This window comes from Vidua chalybeata, chromosome 8, assembly GCF_026979565.1.
Source record: "Vidua chalybeata isolate OUT-0048 chromosome 8, bVidCha1 merged haplotype, whole genome shotgun sequence".
Taxonomy (NCBI): Eukaryota; Metazoa; Chordata; class Aves; order Passeriformes; family Viduidae; genus Vidua; species Vidua chalybeata.
In genome coordinates, this window is record NC_071537.1 from 32,897,791 (window position 1) to 32,920,495 (window position 22,705).

At 43.0% G+C, this 22,705-nt stretch overlaps 1 protein-coding gene across 2 annotated transcripts in view; it reads right to left on the minus strand.

The window, feature by feature from the left end:
* Nucleotides 1-88: 88 nt before the first annotated feature.
* MCU (mitochondrial calcium uniporter) overlaps nt 89-22,705 on the minus strand; it is an 85,726-nt gene continuing 63,109 nt past the window's right edge. For both annotated transcript variants that reach the window (XM_053949179.1, XM_053949178.1), the window contains exons 2-8: nt 12,817-12,886; nt 8,779-8,949; nt 7,876-7,980; nt 5,510-5,670; nt 4,824-5,027; nt 3,206-3,322; nt 89-2,071 (exon numbers count right to left, since the gene is read on the minus strand). In XM_053949179.1, coding sequence (XP_053805154.1) covers nt 1,994-2,071; nt 3,206-3,322; nt 4,824-5,027; nt 5,510-5,670; nt 7,876-7,980; nt 8,779-8,949; nt 12,817-12,886 — 906 coding nt within the window. In that variant the 3' untranslated portion in view covers nt 89-1,993. The remainder of the gene's footprint in view (nt 2,072-3,205; nt 3,323-4,823; nt 5,028-5,509; nt 5,671-7,875; nt 7,981-8,778; nt 8,950-12,816; nt 12,887-22,705) is intronic.

A 22,705-nucleotide genomic window follows, 5' to 3' on the forward strand; every position in this document is an offset into this window, starting at 1 on the left:
AAGAAATGGAGGAAACTCAGGAGAGAGCTGCCACACAGGGAACAGTCTCTTCTCAGCTGGGGAAAATAACATTATTCAAGAGCACTGATTCAAAAATTGAATAGTTATTTATTGTTCCAGAAGTACATTGCTCTTTTATACATATTTCATAAATGATACAGGATTTTACACATGTTCAGGTTTTTTTTTTTTTGTTCTTTTTTTTTTTAAAGAAGGACTTTTCTCCATGCTCCCTCCCTCATCCCAAACACACACCAAGGATTCAGCTACAGGATTGTGTTCACTTTTTTTCCTTTTAAAACTCATCACACAAACATGATAAAACAGATAAAAAATAATCACACAATGTAATTAAATGGAAAGACACAGGAGAAGGGGAAGGGAAGAAAAAAAAAACTAGGAACATGCACCCATTCGGTCCAACATGCCACTGAGTGAGAAGAGGCAGCAATCCCAGCTGTGTTTCCACATCTGCAAGGCACCTGGCATCTAGTTAATACTGAATTATTTTCTTTCCTATATTTTTAAAACATGGTTCCCAAAAAAAAAAAACCAGAAGCCTCCTTCCATGACACAGTGAGGAGTAGTAGTGAAACATCAAAAAGAAGCAGCCAGCCTTTCTGTATATAAAGCTTAGTGTCCTTCTTCTACCTTCATCCTGTCTCCACAGCATTTATCAGCAGGGTGCTAAACCAGACTGACCTGCTTTGAGTGAAGAGATGTTTTATCTGCTTAGAAAGCAGCCAGCCTTGGCTAAGAGAGAGGGCAATGGGTTGACCTTCCTTCCTTTATTTCTTTTTAGCTAAGAACAAGAGATGTCATTAGCCACTCCTAAGAAATTCTGACCTGTGGACACAAAGTTCACTTAAAGCTACTTAATCAGGGGAAAGTGCTACAGAAACAAAGCAGTTCTGTGTCTTGCACTGTAAGATCCCCAGGCTCTCAAAAAGCCTCTGGGCAAGGGAAATGCTTTGACGATATGTGAAGCTTTCTATCCCATTACACAAGCAGTCAAGTATCAAGTTTCATTATTCCATGTTCCAAAACTGTTCATTTAAAAGCAGAAGTCATGATTCCGGCAACAGTTTTGTAACCCTTTAAGGCCTTCCTAATTTCATAGTTCAGGTGGCTCTCAGATTTGGGGTAGGAAGAGGGGAACCTCCCTGCCTTAAGACTGAATATAAAAAACCGCTCATGCAATGCTGCCATGGATTTCTAGGAGGAGCTCGAGGGCATCGGGACGCAAAGTTTAGAGAGTTATTACGGAATAATCCAAAACATCGATTATCAAATGTCCAGAAGAAAACTCATTCCTTCTCTCACTGGGCTACAACCAATCTGTGCTACAAATAAGCAAAGGAGGAAGTCAGTGGAGCACAGGGGGTGGGCTGGGAAAGGGAAGCTCACGGTTTTCCAGTAGAAAGCAGTCTTGTAGTAACTTTATAAAAGAGACCGGGTCTGACCAGAAGTGTGCGTGTTAATGGCGGTGGAGTGCAAGTTCTGATCACCAGCCAGAGCTCCAGGTGGCTTGGATTCTTTGTTCATTTATTTTTTTCTCCTTTTGTTGGTTTTTTTTTTTTTTTTTTTCAAGAGAGAAAGAGAGATTGGAATCAGGTAAAGGAAAATTTAAAAAGCTAAGCAGGCTGCTGGTGTCTTATCAAGAGGCAGACCCTGCAAAGATGGAAGAAGACACCCCTACACCCCAGCATTACATTCTTTTCATGAACCCCCCCAATCCTGTATTTGTACACAATTGCCATTCTAACAGTTTTTAAAACGTGACTATTTGCCAAGCCCTTTTCAGAACTAACATTCCACAATGTCCCATCTTCAGATTTAAGAGATTGTCCCCCTTTACAGTCCGTTGTCTTGATTAAAGGTAAAAACCCTCCACCCCCCACACCACGTCCCAGCTTCCACCTGCAATGCTTTAATTAAAAAAGGCAAGAGCTATGAACAGGTTTTTTGCCGGGGTTCAGAGCTTCTTTGCTGATCAGTCCTTTTCAGAAATTTGCTGGATGGGCAGATGAACTTGCAGTGGGTCTCGAAGTCTCTTAAGGTCCAATTCTGCCTAAAAGTAAAAGACACGTTATAAAGCACAAGTTCCCAAATCAAATTCCCCCAATACCCCATTCCCCTTTAGAGAAAGAAAAGCTTTCCCACATTTCCTTGTTTTTTCCCTGTCCAGCAGGAATTTGCCCAAAGAGTGAAACAAAGTTGGAAGTTCATATTTACAAAAAACATTCTCAGCTGTATTTCTCTGAAGTTGTCTGTATGCAGCCACTTAAAGGAATAGGGTAGGGGAGATTTGGATCCCCTTAAACACACTGGATTATTTTTTTAAAAGAAGCCAACAAAAACCCAACAAACCAACATCCCAACTAGATTATTAGGGACAGTTGATTCTAGAAGAAAAGCTCCAGGAAAATATGGCCATCCAATGGCATCTGTATTCAACATGGCATAAGAAATCCCGGAGAGACCTGTGGGTCCTTCCTTATGCAGTTTGTTCTCCAAGGCAGGGTTAGAACTCCTCTTGCCCTGGATATCTTACACTGTCATTTCCAGAGCCTGGGAATAAATGATGATAGAGAGCAGTGAAAAATAATGTCATAATTCTGCTTTTTCTGCTCACACCATCCTTCTGCAACAATGCTCTGAGAAACACAAGGAAACATCTCTATCCGAGTCCTTTGCTGAACAGATCCCACAATGTGGATAATCTGTCAAGAGTGTCTGTCTCCAGAGTCTGAGAAATCTGCCCCCACTGATTTAAACAATACAGCTACATTTTTCTGAGCATTATTTTCCAGGACTGCACTGAAGTGGTATGTCAGGAAGATCTGAACTGAATGGATGCAAGCCTTCATTCCTCACTAAATCCATCTGGTGTGTAGGAGCTGAGAAGAAAAGAAATCTTGAATTAGGCTCCTCTGAGGCATGAAGAGTCTGAAGCAACTCAAGATTTACCAGCAGTTTCTGAAAGGCCCTTAAAGATTGATATGGGTTTCATGTTGATTTACACTTCGAGCAGTTCTATTCTTGGTAATATCAAAGCCAATTCAGTGATTGCAGTGGGGCTGTGACAAAAATGGGCTGAAAACTTAAAATACATTCATTCTTCCTTGAGGTATGTCTATTAATAGTAATGAAGAGCTAGCAAGTAGTAATTTCTTTGTCTTGTTTCTAGAAAAATTCTTGTTACCTGAGCAATTGCATCCTTGAGTTGATTGTATTTCTCTAGATCAAATCGTGTCTTTTTGGCTCCTTTATGGAAAAATAGTAAGTACTGTCTGTCTCTGGCATCTGGATAAACATATTCCTAAAGAGAAAAGAAGGAGAGGAAACAGGAATAAAGCTACAGCAGGGAGGCAGCACAGGATGCCATAGCACAGTATGTCTCAGGTTTTTGGGAGAATGACCAGTTTCTGACAGAAGGCACGAGCCTGGCCCAAGCTCACACAGTGGTGGGTGACCCCTGCCAGCAGCTAAACCCCCACTCAGTCACTGCACAGCTGGATGGGAGAGAGAAGAGAATCCAAAGGTAGGAAAAAAATCAGAAAGATTTAAGTGTAAAGTTAAAGACAGTTTAATAATGAGGGGAAAAACCAACAACAATATGAGTGATGCAAAAGCAATCACTCACCACCTCCTGCCAGCAGACCAATGCCCAGCCAGACTCTGAGCGACAGCTGCTTTGGAGAAACTCCCTCCCAATTTACTGTAAAATGTGACATCATGTGGTACGGTCAGTTTGCTCAGTTCAGGGCAGCTGTCCCAGGTGTGCTTCCTCACAACACCTCACCCAGCCCCAGCCTATTCCCAGGGATGGGAAGTAGGGGGTTGGGAGGGTGCAGACCAGGGAAGAACAAAAACCACAGAAGGCCTTGATGCTGTACCAGCCCAGCTCAGCAACAGCAAAAGCACTGCTGTGTTACCAAGGCTGTCTTGGTCACAAATGCCAAACACTGCACCACACCAGCTGCTCTGAAGAACATTAACTCCATCCCAGCCAGACCTAGCAAAGTCAGACATTTGCTTCTCTACTCATTTGTTGCACTCCAGCAGTGAGTTACTAGCGCCTTCCTCCTGTCCCCAGTGTGTGAATCCTTCCACGCAGAGACAACAACAAATAACATTTCATACTGACAAGTTTGTGGGGAAAAACGGAGGGAGAAAAGCTATAAATACTGTCCCTGAAATGATGCAGCTGACAGACCCTTGGGACACCGTGCTGGAACACCTGCACCATCTGTTCTGATAGCCCTGTGACAGTAGAGACACTTTGAGCCCTCCCTTCCTCATTATTCAGGCAGGATTAGGAACTGATGAGACAAAAAACCATGCACTAGAAAATCCATAGAGAATCTGTCACAATTACAAGGATCCAGAGACAGATTCTTCATCTGCATGGGAGGCTAGATCTGTGAAAAAAGCATTTCCAACAAGATGCCTGATCCTTGGACTCTTTAAAATGGTCAACATGGCATGTGAGAGGGCTTCCTTGAAGCTCAGAAGGTACCTCATGCAGCCATACCTGTCTGTATGTGCCAGCAGATGAATCTGTTTGGCTACAGCAGTCAGTCACCAAACACTTTTAGAAAAGCATTTCTGGTAAGACAACCAGCCAGGACCACCATGAGAACACCCCACAGCCACACACCACCTCCCTGGCCAGCACAAATTAAACAAGTGGCATCTGGGCTCCAACAGGATAAAGAAGGGGCAAAGCAGCTTCCACCAGGCACAACTGCTATTTTTCTAGGGAGTAGAGCCCAGAAAGTCTTCTACTGAAGTGTCAAGATCAGCACAACAAGTCCTACCTGGCGGGTCATTACGAAATAAGCATACATTGCCATGGCACTACCATAGGTGATGAAATAGGTGACTGGTTCCATAATGTCCCAAGAATATTCCCACCAGGTGAGGCGGGCCAGAATGCCAAACTGAGTGGCCATGTAGGCCAGGCCTCCCCACAACACGAAGGTTGTCCTCTTCTCTGCTTTCCTGCTGAGCTCCATCCTTACCTGCAGAAGGCAGAAACACACATCTTGCAGTCTCAGAAGTAATTATGTTAATATTGTTAAGAGATAATAATGTAAAATCAGTCCCTTATATTAATAGCAACATTATGTGGTTTAAAACATGATTTGATTATGCATGATGCTTATACAAACACATCTCAACTTCTTTTCTAGCACTATCTTGCTGTCACCTATATTTACTCTGAGCATGCTCTGAATACCTCAGCGAAGTATTTATTTCTCTATGTTCAGAGATGTTCTGTTGCATTAACCCCAGTCTTTTATTTACTAACAAGCCCATTTCCAAGTACTTGAAGCAAGGAAACAAAATATTTCCACAGAAACCAGAAGCAGACATGGTTTGGTAAACACTTGGTTCAGTGATCTTAAAACTATTTGAAGCATGCCAGGGACCCAATTAAAACCTGGAAATACATCCAGGCTGCATTTGGAGGATAAATAAAGCACACCGAGAAACTCCTTACTTTTTCTAGAGGTGCTAGTTGTTCCTTCAATTGCTCTAGTCTCCCTATCAGCTCCTTCTCCTTGTTCAGCTGGTGCTCCTCGATGCTCAAGGCTGTGTACAACTGCTGAACCAACGTCTTCACATCATTCAACGTTGTGGCATTTTCATGGCTTAAGAGCTCTAGGGAAAAACAGAGGCTGCTTTATACACTGTGCCCACAGGGCTTCTCATGGGCCCTTGGGAAACCGTTATTAGTCTGCACTGGAAACGAACAAAACTATCTTTTCAACAAACAGGTCTCTGGAAGAGCTCCAGCACTCTAAGACAATGTGATTTCCCTTGAAAGAAAACCAGACTTTACTACTGGATATTCCTAAAATTTGATAAGAACAAGGGAAAGAGAGAAGTCCTATAAAGCTGGCCAGATGTCAACAGCTGCTTCTGATTCATATTTATATAAAAGACAAACGAACTAAACTAGCTACAGTCCATCACACCAGCTGTCAAGACACAGGCAGAATTCAGAATACAGACCACCAGCAACCAGAGTTATTGGTGGTGGCAACTGAATATTGTGGGTTAGGGACCCTACCACAGCCTCATCAGCAGCATTTTGAGCGCCAGTGCCAGGAATTGTTTCCCAGGGCTCTGTGGGTAACACGCCTTGCCTGCAAAGGGGCAAAGTTCCCCTCATGGTATCTAGAAACAAGAACAGGGCCATGACTCAAAAACACTTTGATCCTTGCATTCCAACTCAAAAAGGATTCCTAGAGGATACCAGTTTGTAAAGGAGTTGTGAATGCTTGTATTGTCTTACAGTCCAAATAGAAAAAAAAATGAATTTTGAAATTAAAGCAAAAGATTTTGACATTAGCCAAATAAAAAAATTAATTATTGCAGCATCCTTGGACTTCTACCTACAGTTATCAAAATGTGATTTTACCAACTCAAAAAGCTATGGACAGCTTTAGTTTTAACACCAGCAGCTCAAGGGAAAAAAGTGACTCAGTTGCCTGTGCCAAGACACAAAGTACATAATTTCATTCTAGTTAAAGGGCTCCTGTTCTCCTATGAAGAAAAAGCCATGTGTTCCTACTGAGAGGAGCAGCAAGAAGTACATATTTAAAATTACAGTATTCTGGCATTCCCATTCTCAAATACACAAGGTGATCTTGTAAAAATGCAAAAGCAGTAGCTGAAAAGTTTGACAGAACTAATCTCAGTGTCTATTTGCAGGCACATTCATTTTAGCACAAACTATAGAAATCTCCTTGGCAAGTGCATCCTAGGAGACAATTTCCTGTAATCTTGGTGATCCCAGAGCTCACTTATCAGCACACAGTGGGTGACAGCAGAGCAACTTCCTGATGTGTGTGGAACCCAGTGGTTTAGATAACCAGTCTTAGCAGAGAACTTTCTGCTAAGGTGCTTTTAATGAGATGGGGAAAAAAAAAAATCATCTCTAGTAGAGGTCAGTCTACCCCTCATTTAGGGGAGAAAGACCATCTCACCCAGTACACTGCACTCCCAATTCCAGAATAACAGAACAATAAAGTCTCCCACATCTGTGAGCCAAGAGCCAAACAGAAAAAGCATTTCCCAAGCTGTTCCTTTTGTTTAAATCCTCAGAGGTAACTACAGGTATGCAAGAACCTGGTGTTTTATGAAGGCTATTAAGCTGCCCAGAAGAAAGAGGGCAGATAGAAACAGAGTTCCTGCCTCCCCCAGAAATGTTGAAATGTCTCAAAAGCTTCTTTGCAGGTTTTCACATCTTGAAAATCACACACATTCAAAGAATATTACTGAAATGGATTTTCTTATTGACTCAAAATAGGTTGCTTTCCCTTCCCCTCCTACCTGATTCTTCTAAGGGCACAGTCTCCTTTATTTCCCTGTTTGGTAGCTAACAGGGTTTTGAGGTTTATCTGCAATATTCAAAGTATCACACTTAAATGGAAACAATGTTGGCTGTCCAGGGAAGCAACAATTTATTCTTCCAAACCAGACAATCTAAATTTCAATCTAATTCCCATCTTGTATTGTATTCCTTCAGAATGAGTTAAATTAAATTACTTTCCAGTAATTATGAAAAAAAAAATTGAAAAACTTAGAAATTAAAAGGAATTCTATTTCTTTGTTTATTCCTCTTGAGGGCTGGGGGCACTAGCTTTCAACAGAATGAAATATCTGCTTTTCATTAGTGATTATTCTGATTACTTGGATATCTCTAAATTGGGCTCCAAGGGCAGGATTAGAAACCCCAAGGTTTCCCTTTAGAAACAACACTTCATGCTCCTGAACAAGTTAATAAAGCATGTTGCAATGAAGCAGGGAACTGAATACTGAGATGTACTCCCAGTGCTGAGCAGAAGCAGGCTGCTCTACCTCTCTTTGGTGGTCTGACGTGGTAGGAGACATCATTAATGATCAGTTTGAAGTCATCCAGCAGAAGCAGGTCTATGCCTGTGGAGGAGGCCACACGTGTACCATCTGTGAGGAAAACACAGATGATGCATTAAGCAGGAGGAACAAAGAACTTAAACATGCTCTGGCTAAGTTGTAACACCATCCCAAATCCAGCTGTTTGGTTTCTATTCTTTGTAAGTAGAATAATGTAAATATTATTTACAGAAAACCAGAGGGTGGATCTCTTAATGCACAGTATTGGATTATGGAAAAATAGTACATTCAAAGTATGGAAGTAGTGTACAAAAATACAGAAAAACACTAAAATCTGCAATAAAAATAGTAAAGTCTTCAGATGAACTTGATCTCTTGATGTGCTTTGCCATATGACCAAAAAATCAAAAAGCAGAGTCCCTTAAAGCCGAAACAGAATTTGAGTTTACAAAACAAATTCTTAACTATTTACAACAATAATGTAAACAAATAACGTAAATATTCTTTGTAAAGGATGATACTTTCTGCCAGGACAATGAGGGGTGAAACACGACTGAGTTCTCACTGCTAAAGCAGGATAGTGTTTCTCATGTACCACCTTCCATACCCAATTCCTTATAAATCAATTTGAACCTCTCTGTAGGTTGCACAGCTTACATCTTTCCTACTAAATAGTAGGGAACTCACCAAAAAGCATCTCCATTAGGACTGATTTCCTTGGCAGCACTGACTACACAATATTCTAACTCTAGGAACAGCATTTCTACCTTCTGCTTTTCCAGGAATGTTGGAGAACTCGCACTACAGTGAACTTCTACTTCAAAAGCAAAAGGCCGGATGCAAACAGCTGGCAAGCAAGTAAATCAATCAGTTTGTAAACAAGAGTACCTGCTGAGTAGATTGCAACCCGATCAATTCCTCTGTCCTCTGCTCGCAGCTGTTGCAAGAACACCCCAACAGAGTCTGAGATGGGTTTCAGGGTGAATTGGCAGCGCTCGCGCCGCGATGGAAGACTCACAGAAATCACAGGCAACCCGTTCTGGTAAACCACCGTCACTTCTACAGAGACAACAGAAACACAAGCTCAGCATTAGAAGATCTTCTCTGCTTGCTCCATGGAGAAGAGGCAAACCTGATTATAATGTGAATATAACAGATTAAACTTCCGGTTTTCTCAAGAGATGTGGCCAAATAAAAATGGAGGCGTAGCCGAGATTCTCACTCCAGTAACTTGGCAGTATTTTTCTGTACTTTGTAAAAGTTACTTACTCTAAACACAGTCACCTTTGTTCTAAAGGCAACATGATATCTAAAAGCCATAACACGGCAGCACAGTATGTTCTGGTTAGGTTTTGAGAATAAAAGCATTTTGGACTATGGAAGACAAAACACTGCTGTTTATATCAGGATTTATAGCTCAGGAGACAAAGGCAGATTGTGTCTATTAGGAAACATCAAGGAAGGACCCACTTCAAATGTTTATATTCTTGTTTACTTCTGGTTTCTTCCTCCTTGTCCTGAGGCAAAACATGTAAGAAAGCAGTCAGGAGCATAAGGCTGTAGGAAAATGGCACTCCCAGTTTAGGCTTCAAGGTCATTTCATCTAAAATTCATGGGATCAATATGCTTTGTACTTCTCCAGACAGGCATTACTGCTTAGGTGTAGATAAAACAAGATTTTTCCATTTCTTTGGTGCTGCCAAAAGCTTTTCTGAGGGCGTTCTTGAGGATTTCTGTAATTCTAAAATCAATGGTAGTGACCTGTATGAGCTGTAAGCTGGTTATTATTTTACTGCCACAACCTGCTCAGTGTGCTTCGTGAGATCCATACATAGAAAAGAGAAGTTAAAAGTTCACCTTCCCTAAGCCCTTTACTGAACCACAGTCATAATTCTCCTCAAGTGACGTAGCTGCTAAGATATAACAGCACACCTCAAAATTATTTGCTTTTATAGGTATCTTTCTTATGTAAAAACACACAAGGTTTTTTATTGCTCAGAGCACTTGCTGCGTCTCAAGGACGGTGCAGTCACACCCACCCACAATTCATCTGCCTCAGTATCCCAACCTGTTGTAGCTTTGGTCAACTCCTGTCTCCTTAAACTCACTGAACTCATGGACTGATATGCTAAGTCATTTTAAGCAGCTAACATCAAAACCAGCCAGTCAAAAAGTCAACAGAAGTAGAAATAAAGGCAAATAATGTTATTTTGACTAGCAAAGGGAACTATGGGGACAAGTCCTGGGCAACAGACCTTTCCAAAAATGGGGATCATGGATACTGAGAAAGGATTTACCAAGTGCACTTTCACAAAGCCAGAAGAATTCTCTTCTCATTCTTAACTATCACACACCTTCATGAAATGAATCAAGCATAAAAAAAGCTTTTTCCCTCTTGCAAGGGATTGCTGTCTTCAAGTCCTTAAAGACTAGATGGAAGCAACCAAGTATGGACACCTAAAACAACTAAAGCATCCTAAGAGGCCCCAGTATTTGAAAACCTATCAATGCCTCCTCTCAAGACTCAGACATCTGACAGGATTTTAGTAGCTTTAGTGTTTTGAACCACGGAATTCAGAGAGAACATTCATATATTTACTGGGAAGAAATAAAGCAAAGTGCTAATTTATTTGGACTGCCAGACAGAATTTAGAGCTCCTTAGCAGCAGCTGTTATGACACCAGCTACAAGGTTTTCTTTAAATTTAAAATGCTACCTGGATTACACAGGCAGTGAGGCAGTTTTTTTTGCAGAGAAAAAGAAAGAATGTTTGCATTTACACTTTTTCCACATATCCCCATCAGTACCACACCACAACCAGAGCTCCAGGACTGCCAGCTTTGGAGGAAGTACCTACCAGGAATGGCCCTGCTGCATTTTAGGAGTCATCAGCATTAGGAGCACAAAGCCTTTCACTAAGATTTCCAGCTTAGGTGAAGTATTAAAGACCAAATTATTTCCCTTCAAAAGACCAGGTCCATAAGTCTGTAAATACAGCTGCTTTATGTTTTCCTTGCAAAAGCCCTGTAAAAGGAATTTTCTAGCTTAATTCACTGGTGGGGAAAGTTCATGATTGCAGGTTGATCCTCTCACCACCTCCCACACAAGCAATGCTGGTCTGCTTTTTACTGCATTGAAGAGGGAAGAGGCAAAGAAAAGAAGAAAATCTGAAGGACACAATAACACAAACCTAACAGACAGCAGCAGACAGCTCCAGTAAAAACTATTAACAAGCCCCTGTGATATGGCTGCCTCACTCTTCTCTCCCACAGCCCTGTGTGTCTTCTGCATCTACTTCACAACTTACTAAGTGGACAAAGCATTTAGCACCTCTCTAATTACAGAGCTAAGGTTTCAGCTGATCTTCCCCTAGTTAAATTTTAAGCCAGGATTTAAAGGCATGGGACAAGTAAAATAAATTAATTTCATACAAGTGTGCTGCACTTACATTTACAGTCACCTACAACTTGGCCAGGAATGGTGCTAAATGAAACCATGGAGGATTTGAAAAGCTTTACATGCTATATTAAGTGTGGGGTTGCTTTGAGGCATGAGTTCCATCCAAGTACCACAAAGTTTTGACTCAATCATATGTGCACCAGCAACAGGTCATGGTTGATTTTATTTTAAAGATTTTTGCTTAAGATCAACTTGAGCAACAAACAAGGTCACAACAAAGAACAGTAAAAGAAAAGCGTGGCCAAAGAAGTCAGTGTTGAACATTGGCTACTGGCAAAGGCAAAGTTATCGGAAGAAATAGCGAGATAATTATTCAAGCACAACATGAGGAAAGGTAAAATCAAATCAGCACAGGCAGACGTCTTCTCAACCTTACACATCCTCTACAATTCTACCTGTTTAAGCCCCCAGGTTTTCATGTAAGCTCTGCAGAGCAGTCACTCATGTTCTCTTTGTATTTGCACACTTGTTCTCCTGGCAAGGGAAGCAGGAATCCTTCATTTATTAGCTTTCAGACCTTATTAACAAGCCTTAACAAGGAGAGGATCCATTCAATGCTCACATCTGTCAGCACAAGTGCTCCACTCCCCGTGCACAGCATGCAGATGTTAAGCAGCAGAAAGCTGCTCCTTTCCTCTTTGCATTGTGGCACACTGAGATTTTTACAGTTCCACCAGTGCATCCTTTTGCTTTGTGCTCTGACAACCTTATCAAGAAAGCTTCATGTCTGAGCTGTCCCAGAATTTAAATAAAGGAATAACATTAACTTGGCTTCAAAACTTATTCACTGCAGTAAGTGATGCTTTTGACTATTCTGGCATGTAGCTGAACTGCACTTTTGTTACATAAATGGACTTAAGGGGGCAGGTAGGGTGAGGCTGAAGGGACAACAGTGAGTCTTCTGGTGCCACCTCCCTGCTCAAGCAGGGGCATCCCAGAGCACACGGCACAGGATTGTGTCCAGATGGTTCTGGAGTATCCTCAGTGAGGGAGACTCCACAGCCCCTCTGGGCTATCTGTTCCAGTGCACAGGAGAAGAAGCTCTTCCTCATGTTCAGGTAGAATTTCCTGTGCATCAGTTTCTGCCCTTTGCCTCGTGTCCAAGTGCTTGGCACCGCTGAACACAGCCAGGCTCAAGCCTCTGGCACCTCCCTCCAGGAACGACAGCATCATGAAGGGTAAGGGTCATACAGACCTCACAGCTACATCAGAAAGAAGTCTGGCAAAAAGACGTGGACAGTTGCATGCAATTCCATCTTTCTTTATAAAGCCTGTCCAGTTTTGTAAGGACAGTTCATAGAAAAGTTGCCCATTGCCTTAATTCTTCCTGACGTTGTTCTCTCTGTCACTTCCTTAGCTCCAAACTGGATTGGTGCCCAGCCAAAGAAGCCTCAACTAGAAAAGGGGGCAGGGAATTAAACCCGAGTTGGGGAAGTCCAAGTGAGGCAGGAGCTGGTGCGTACTCACCATCAGAGGGCACTACGGTACTGCAATACACCACTCTCACGCTCTGCCAAGGAGACAGCCGCTGATGCACCTGGAAAACACGGGAAAAAGGACAAATGTTCAGAGTCTGGCAGGATCCGGCCCAGCGCCATCTCCTGTGCCCCCTCCCCAATGCCCGCGCCAGGCACTTCCTCACGTCCGCAGGAGCGGCCACAAACCCGGAGCACCTGTCAGGAACAGCCTCTTCCCTTCCCATCTGTCACCCCACAGGGATTCCCCCCGCAGCCAAGTTCACCTCTACACACCTCACTCTCCACACCCGCAGCTGAGAGTCTGGAACAGAACAGCTGTGGTTTGTTTTCCTTAATGTGACACGTATTTTTAAAGCCACACGGTCAATCAGTTTTAAGAAATCCATTTAGCTTACTACACAGACAGAGAGTAGAAATCATACCAAAGCACAAGTCTTTAAAGGTTAAAAAAAGAAGTTTTTTGCATAACCAGGATGGATGTTTAAAGTTGTGGATTGACAGGTCCATTCTCTTTGGTTGTAAACATGCCTGTGCACAGAAGAACAAATTGTCCCAACATAAAAAGCAGTAATTGTAATACTGAGCTATAAAAATAAAAAACTGAACAGCCCAACAGGAAGAGAGCACATGAATGGGTTTGTATGTTCTGCAAACTTAGCAAGAGACTCATTTGTCCACAAAAATCTACAGCCAGACTGATTTAAAGTCTATCTTTTAGATTAGATTGCACTGGTTATATACTAATCCTTCCCCAACACCGAAATTACAACTCTGGCACAGAACAGCCCAACTGTAAACCACACCACAGCAGCTCTCACTTGTCTCTGGTGGTTTATATTTCAGTAGCTAGCCTCAGATTTTTCAGCAGCTGTTGTCCAATTTGGACATTCCTATGGTCTGGGATATTTTTTCTTTGCTGATTGCTAAAACACAGTTGCCAAACCTACATTTTAATAAAGGTATCTTACAGGGAGGACTTGTTTAAGTAAACTTCTAATGAAGTTTGCAAACAAAACCCAGGTTGCTGATTATTTATCTGCCAAATTGTCCAGACCTCTGTGTTTCATGAGGTTGCCTTTGATAACCTACTTTGTATGGCTTTAATTGCTACTCCCCTTGTCCTCTGAAGTCTGGTATCTAAACCAAGGATAGTTTCCACTAATCTTTCTTGAAAGCAGGACCTTTGGCCCTGATAGTCATTGCATTGACAGCTCTAGAAATTCACTGTGGCATGTGCTGTATTTATATTTCATTTCTATCCATTTTGACAACAAAAATCAGTCATTTTCAATTTGCCTCCTCTCAATTTTCAGCTTCCCAGGGTCGAATCAGACACAGGAAAATAAGTGGGCACCAAACAGCTGTAACTCAAGTGGGAAGCTGAATGTTTCAGCAAAAGTAATGCTGTAAAAAACATCCGCGTGTTGGGAACCAAAGGGCAAATTCACCTTTTTGTAAGTGACATAAGCAAGCCTTCTTGATTCTCTGACAGCATGTGCTACTGTTGAGCAACCAGGACTACCTCTCCCACATGAAAAAACTCAGGTTTTAGACTCAAAACTATCCGAGAAAAACACAGCTAAGGTCCCACATACCGTACAAATGTAGCTCTGTTGTCTTGGCATTACTATTATATTGTTAACAAAGTCAGAAGCTTCAAGGATCAGATGTGGTACCACATGCAAATCAATTTTCAGAACCAATTTTCACCTAAGGAGGGGAATTTCAATCCTTCCAAAAATAGTATCAGATACAAAAACAAGTGGGCAGAATTCAGTCAGTGAGACACAAACCCTCCTCAGTCAGAGAGCGCTACCCCAAAGACGGTTTATAGACCTGTTTTACCTGATCCCACAGCACAGCTAGCACTGATACGAGGTTTTTACTGCTTCACTCTCCCCCTGTACACAACATAATTCATCCACTTCTCAAACACTGCACAGCAGGACTCTGCCTTTCTGCCAGATGTGGATTGCAGCCCAAAAACACAGTTCTCCGAACATCCTAAACCCTGCCAAACCCAGCATTATCCTACTGCAAAATAGCCATGTAGCTGGAAGATATCGCAAGTTGCACATGCAAAGACTTTACACCTTAGGGCTATGAGTATCTGACAGATAGAAGCTCACTCCAGAAGCCTCCTGCCCTCATAAAACAAAACAGGGGAAAGGCAAAACAGGTGGAAAAAACCAGGGCATGTTAGGTGACTCATCAAAAAGCTGAGGTGTCCCCAGACTTAACCCCTTGCACAATTTTTGCATCCCAATATGGGCTGAACCCCTCTGTTTCCTTAACACTCCCCTCCCCAGCAGTGTGCTGCCAGTATATTTTACAGGAGAGATGCTGTTAAAGCAGTCATATCTCTCACTCCTGCAGCTCTGAACTGTGCTGCTGGTACAATTCCTTATCAACAGAAACAGTCTCTACTGGGCAGGAAGGGAAAAAAAGGAACAAATCAACTCAAAACTGAGCAGAGACCGAGATGTCATGATACGTCATCCAAGGTTAGCAAGAGCTTACGGAGTCATCCATCATTTTTATTCCCGAAGGGAGACTGTTGCTTTAAAATTGAGATGGAGAGAAATGTTTGAACCCATTACTCGATGCCTGCAGTTCAACAGCTTCATACAGAAAGGTGTCAGAAGGCTGAAGCTGGGAATCAGAGCAGTGCAGGGCACAGAGGGGAACTGGTTTCAAGCTTTACTGGCCAGATCTGCCCCTCAGGTAAACAGCCAACAGCTCACCCCCCTTCAGCAACCAAGTGTGGAATAACTGCACCCAAATTTTAGTCGATACAGGCTTGCTCACCCCTCCCAAAATAAGCAATACTTGGGAGTGTGAAAAGCACCAAACCAGACCACTAAAATGAGAAGCTTTAAGCACTAGGATAACTTTCTGGGTCTCACAGGGACATATGCAGGAATTCACATTCCACATCCATCAGATCTTTCATTTCCTGCCTCATCTGCAGTAAGATGCATGCTAAGAGGCTCAGGGTTATGCAGCAGCTGCACTCCCAAAATGATTACAGGAGCAAGAGGGAAAAAGTCCCAGTCCTCTACCTAAAATAAATGCTTCATCCAGGTCTAGACAACCAAAAGGTAAAAATAACAGCATCTCTATAGGTCCTAACGTAGCTTCCTGAATAATACCTGGGTGACAAAGTACATCAAAGCCTTGCTGAAAAAAGTCAACCTTTTGGCTACCAGTGAGTGTTCTCTGATGGAAAAAGAGGGAACAGCTCCTGTTCTCAAGGTATGTAATTATCAATGATGGAATGCTAACAACTTTAAGAGACTGAATCTCCAAGCACTAATTCAAATCAGAAAAGAGGTTGACCAGGGAAAAAAAAAAAAAAAAAAAAATAAAGTGAACATCTTACTCTAAAACCCAAATAAAACTCATTACCTGAAGTACCAGAAGGAACTGGTACCAGCAGGAACTGCAGCGCTTTTGTGAAAAACAGATCTTTCTCTGCATAAAAATTTCTTACTACAAGTAAAGCATTTAGAGATGTTTGCAAGTGCTTCTGGCAACATCTATTTTACAAATTATGAGGGACCTCCTTTATATGAGGCTGCTTAAAGTCTGATACAAAGCAGCTCACCTTTTCCAACAAGAAACAGCTATTTTCCTTTCTATCCTGACTTTTGCTGCATGAAACACTGAATGTCCTTATTGGCTCTAAAAGTGGTTATCCTAAAATCTCCAGGCTGGAATGTCAGTGAGGAAAATTGCTGCGAGCTTCCCCAGGCAGCCCCAGCAACCCAAGCCACCCACCTCAAACACGCTGAAGAGCTCCATTTATCTGTCTGTACCTCATTTCTGTTCCTGTACTCAATCTGTTAGATTTTGGTCTCTCTTAAACAGGATGCTGGAACCCTGGACGCTGAGAATTTTAGACTCTCTGTGCTGACAAACACCGACTCCCAAGAGAACACAGCATTTGACCTGAGAACGTGGAGAAGACTTCCAAAATTGAATAATAGAACTAAAATTGAGTGTGTAGTTTGAATATAAGCGTGTAATATCATGCAGTAGAAAACTTGGAGTTTAAAGTTTTAAAATATAATAATATATATAAGGCTAAGATAAAAGTTTTAAAGCAGTAACTAGTCCTTCATGAGTTTGAGTAGTACTTTGTAATTAGACAGAAAAGTCCACATTAATGAGATACGAGTGATTAGTTATTAAGTTAAAAATAATTTAGAGTGTCATTTCTTAATTAGATGGTTTTTCCTTAAAATATGTTGTAGAGATAGATACGAAGCCATTTTTGTAACTTGTTAGTGAAATACTGTGGAACTTGTAAGACTGTAATATAAATAAAAAATTATAAACATCTAAGTCTAAACACAAAATACCATCTCAAACACTTTCAATCCCAACCATAACCAAAACAACAACAACAACAAAAAAAGAATCAACACAGTACCTCAATCCTAAATTATCCAAGTTCCCTTCTGTCCTCCCCTTTTCCTTCTCCATCACACCAGCTGTTTGCAAAGTAAAAGAGACCCAGGGCAAAACCATGCCCTGACCAGAAATCTGCTGTCCAAGGGATGTGATGTGTGACTTCCCAAGACAGCCAGTGTTTTTGCACCAGCACATAAGCTCTGACTGGATTGAAGTACATTGAGCTGTGAGGGATTGACTGGGGCCAGCTGCCTGGGAACAGGACAGGAGGATGCAGGATAAAAGGATGAAGACAGGGAGATCAGTCACCACTCCTCACTGGCTTAACAGACTGGACTAAGGGAAAACTGATTTACTGCCAATTAAACTAGATAATATCAACAAACAGGATGAAATTAACACTTTCCCCCTAACCCAACCTTTTATCCAGGATCCAACTCTGCCCAGAAACCCCTTAGACACTGCACACTGAGATCCCTCATCCCATGGGTACCCCACAGAGGCACTCCTCAGCCCCAAACACCCCACAGAGATCAGAGGCTCTTCAACCCCAGACACCTCTCAACCTCCTGAGACACCCCACAGATATCAGAGCCCCCCTCAGCCCCATGACACCCCACACAGCCTTCAGAGACCCCTCAGTGCCAGGCACCCCATACAACCATCACAGACACCCCAGATATCAGAGACCCCTCCGGCCCAGGCACCCCACACAACCATCACAGAGACCCCTCAGTGCCAGGCACCCCACACAGCCCTCACAGAGACCCCTCCCAGCCCCAGGCACCCCACCCAGTGACTATTAAACCAGTCTGCCAATAAAACCCTTCGCAAAGGAGCCAGTGTGGGGCTCTGAGCACTCACAGGACCTTGCCAGCCCACAGCAGCCCCTCCCTGAGGAGCTCTGAGGGCAGCGGGGTGACCAGGGGAAGATGGCGGCGCCTCATGAGGGACCTGCCTGCTGCCAGTGCCAACTTCAGCTAATTCCCACTAATTCCTCCTCAGCATCCTCCCTGCCTTCCTCAGACACCTCCAAAGGGATCAAAACAAGCCTATACAAGCCTATCTGCCTGCATCTCTCACCCTCTTCTTTTCTTTCTGAGGTGTCTGGACACCATTGCCTGCTTCCCGGATCTCTCTTTGAGAGAAAAAAAAAATTAAAAATCCCAAAAAACCAAAACCAATAACAACAAAAAAACCCAAACAAATAAAACCCCTCAATCTTCCTTTGAAATTGAGCCCAACTTTATCAGGGATTTTCAACCCTGTATTCTCTCTATGGTCTCTGGATACATTCACACAGCCAATACAGGTGTGTAGTATTTCCCTCCAGGCATACCCTGGGCTGCTTTTGGGCGTCTGGGATGGGATAAAACACCCCCTGCTCCCACAAGGGTACAGCTCACACTGCATCCATGCAAACCCCCAGGGATCTGGCTGGAGAGGGAACGCAGTGGGGAAAGCCCCTGTACCCAAGAGCTGTGCCCTCGCAGTGACAGCAACAAGCCAAGACTTCCAAGCACAATTTTCTCTCAGTCCAAACTGCTGCCTTTTTCAACCATACAGCTTGTCTCCCAGGACCCAAACAACACTTGTCTGATTAAATCCCACTGCCTTGAACTGATTCCTCTTTCTGACAGCACGACCTTACTCCATCCCACTCAAGAGGTCAGGTTTTACACAAAAAAGAACATTTTGCACCCACTGCCTCCACAGGGCAGCGCTTCATGTGGATGAAGGTCAAGCAAATGAGAACCCATCTGAACTGCAGTGCTGTTCTTTGTGGATTTTTTCTTCTGTGTTTTAAAATCAGGCTGTAGACAGACACAAAAAAAAAAAAGGCAATGCCAGCAAGATGTGGGAAGTGTTATCCCTTACATTTGGAAGCACTTTGTATGACCTACACGTTAGCAAATGATCTTCATTTGCCTCAGTTCTCGTTCCTGCCTGCATTTTCTCTTCTTCCAGCATTAGTACAAAGCTCTATCACATCTGCTAGGAAGGGAACATAAACAGGAGGTGAGCTATAAATACTCTTTTCTCATCCTGCTTCCTTTGCCCATCTGCCTAAAAAGAAGCAGGTAATCCACAGTGTCCAGGAAGAGGCGGGGGTAGGAGGAAAGAGATTAATTCTCCGCAGAAAAGGGAAAAAGAAGAGATGAAGTAACTGTTCCTCATCCTTCGTTGTGCCTTTCTCCCAGGCATTACTGCTGCTCTGGAGATATTGAAACGAGGAGTTGCAGCAGCAACTGCTGTTGAGCAGGAACATCACTGCATCTGATGTGTTTGATTGAGCCTCTGGGAGACAACAGAGGGAAGTGGAGGTAATAAAAGGGAAAAAAAGTTGAGCTGACATCTTAAGCACATCAGTCAGGCAGAATCTATTGCTTTTAACAGGTGTTTCCTTTGCCACCATCTACATCACTTCACCCTTAACTAAAAACCAAATCAAAACCCCAAACTGAAACCTTCTCTCAGTCTATATTCTTAATTTCATTGCAAGTGTCAACAACTTACAGAGAATTACCCAATTCCTAACTTAGGACAGATGACAGGCAGGGTACACCAGACCCTCACGCTCCCTCTTTCACCCAACCTTCACACTGAACATCCTACCTCTGGCAGACAACACAAAACAGGGCAGGAACTTCTCCCTGACAGCTTGTGATGCTAGATCACAGTCTGACCATGAAAATATTTTTGCTTTACTGGAGCAGGATGGTTTGGATTCCACTTCTTTAATACAATCCTCATGGTCACTGGGAAAAAAAAAAAAAAAGCTGAGAATTTTAATTCCTTTGAGTCCTGAAGGCTTGAAACACAGAACTCAAAACACTAGGATTCATTTAAACCTGTGTCAGCCTTGAAATATGAGAGCTAAACTCCTTTTCCTAATTTCCAGATTCATCACTTGAATCTTACTGAAAAGGTTTATAAATCTCTCCTCAAAATTAAGGGGGCTGTCAACCACTGTTTAAAAAAATGTTTTAAGAACTCAGTGAGTTCTGAGCCCACTAATTTCATGGATTTTGTCTCTCTCAACCACCCACAGCTGAAAACTGTATAACTAAGAAGGCATCAGATGGATTCCCCTCAGCAATTCCCCAGGGCAGCTTAGCTGTTGTTTTGTCGTTTGGTTTCTTGTTTGATTTTCTTCCTCTAGCACTTACCAACCCCATTAGGAAACTCCTTTAGCCTCTTGTTAGAACCAGTTTAAAACAAGAGCTCTTGCCCCTCTTCTCCCAGTGCAAAAAGAGCTTCTCAGTGAGGAAACAGTACCTCACTGACATTCCTGCACTTCCAGCATCAAGAATGAAACAATGAGCAGAGTTATGGAGCGAGATTCCCACAAGTGCAAGGGAATTCCTTCTGCCTCGGTGCATGCTGGGGAGCAGCCAACTCACACTGGTTTTCCAGGGAAATAAACTCAGAAATGAGGGAACCTCGCTGTTGAAAAGACACAGCAGGCTCCTGCAAGCTTTGGAGTCGGCGCCAGCACATGCACAGCTTGGGAGGATCTGCACGCTCTGAAATAGGGAGAGGTGCAACATCCTGCAAGCCACAGCAGCCCAGCACATCCCACTGCTGGGGGAGTCTAACACCATCAACTCTCTGCAGGAAAGCACAACACAAAGCAATCTCACCTCTCTGGCTAACTTTACACATGGGTTTGGTCCAAAAAGCGGTGGAACAAAAAGGTAAGTATTCTCAGACAGCAAGAGGCTGTACCCACAAAGGCACATCCCAGTCAGTCCACAAAAAATGGTTCCTTCTTTTGGATTATGAGCCTTACAGGGTGAGCCTAGAGGCCAAATTCACTTGAGGATTAAATCCTTTATGAGGCACTTAGCAGGGAAGTTTAAGAGTATTGCCCAGAAGTGCCAGACAAGCTTTATATATAGATACTCTAATTCTCACAAGTTCAGATCCTAAGCAAAAGACTAAGTTTGGCTACAAATACTTGCAGCCAGTTAACACTGGCCAGGTTTATTCTGGAAGAAATACCTAAGTGTAGGATGTTCAAAACTTGGCATTCTTCCTTGCTTTCTACAATCAGTTTGCAGCAGTTTACCACCAGGTGTGATTAGTACAGTAAAAATCAATCCTCTTGCTAGTCCCACACCCATCTCATGAAGCCCTGGAAGAATCCCCTTCCAGAATTAAGGGTGGATGCCTGATTCTCCCCATGGATATGATGCCTGCCACAAGGATTGTTACTGTGCAACTCTGGCTTCTAAATCCCATATGTTCCCTGACAAGACTAGAGCAACAGAAGGAAAAGAAAAAAAATCCAATAAAAATATATGAGTGTTTTAAAGCCATTAAAGAACTCCATTTCATTGTGCTACCAGACCACAGATCAAGGATACTTACACACAAACTTAATATCCCTGTATGTTAATGTTTAATGTCCTTTGGTTAACAATGTACTTTTACTTATTTTGCAGGATGGCCTGCCTCCTGTGCCCTGAGAGAGGAGATGGTGCAATGCTCACCTCCTGTGTGCCATAGGTACGTGCCTGGAGAGGCAACTTGGCAGAAGTTGAAGCAGGAGTGAAAGGCAGTGCTCTGCAGAGGCAGATCTTTATTGACACACTAATAACATGCAGGAAGAACACAAACACATTAATTGTGAACCTGACGCTTCACTAGTGTGTTAAATTCAGTTCCCAAGGTTTCCCAGTTCAGCTTTTCCCTGCTCATCTCACCTGGTCTATTCAGGAGAGGAGGAGGTCACAGAGTCACAGAATCCTGGAATGGTTTGGGCTTGAAGGGACCTTAAAGATCACCTTGTTCCACCCTCTCTTCCCATGGGCAGATACTCCTTCCACTATCCCAGACTGCTCCAAGCCCTGCCCAACCTGGCTTTGGACACTTCCAGGGATCCAGGGGCAGCCACAGGTTCCCCGGGCACCCTGTGCCAGGGCCTGCCCACCCTCCCAGGGATGAATTTCTTCCCAACATCCCATCTAACCCTGCCCCCTGGCAGTTTAAAGCTATCTCCCCCTGTAAATATTCTCTCTTTTTGTAGGTTCCCTTCATGTACTGTAAAGCCACAATTAGGTTACCCCAAAGTTTTTCTTCCCCAGACTGAACAATCCCAATTCTCCCAGCAGAGGTGCTCCATCTCCCTAACCATAGGGAAGTGGTGTTGACCCTTTCTGTACAGCACAAGCAGCACCCATAGGGTATCCTGCAACATTCTGTGCATGCTTTCAGAAACCCAAACTTGCTCCTGGCTCCTCTGGAAGAGGAAAAGCTTTTATCACCTGTGGGACTGCTCCCCAAACCCCAGTCTTGGCAGCAGGTGGGGCTGACTGGAACCCTCACTGCTTCATCATCGGTCATAAGCAGGAGGCCCAGAGATCAAAAGGTTTTTATTTAATTGACCATTGATAAAGGGAATGACTGCAACAGCATCTCCTAATAGCTCAGAGCTATTCATTTGAGCATGTCCTGCA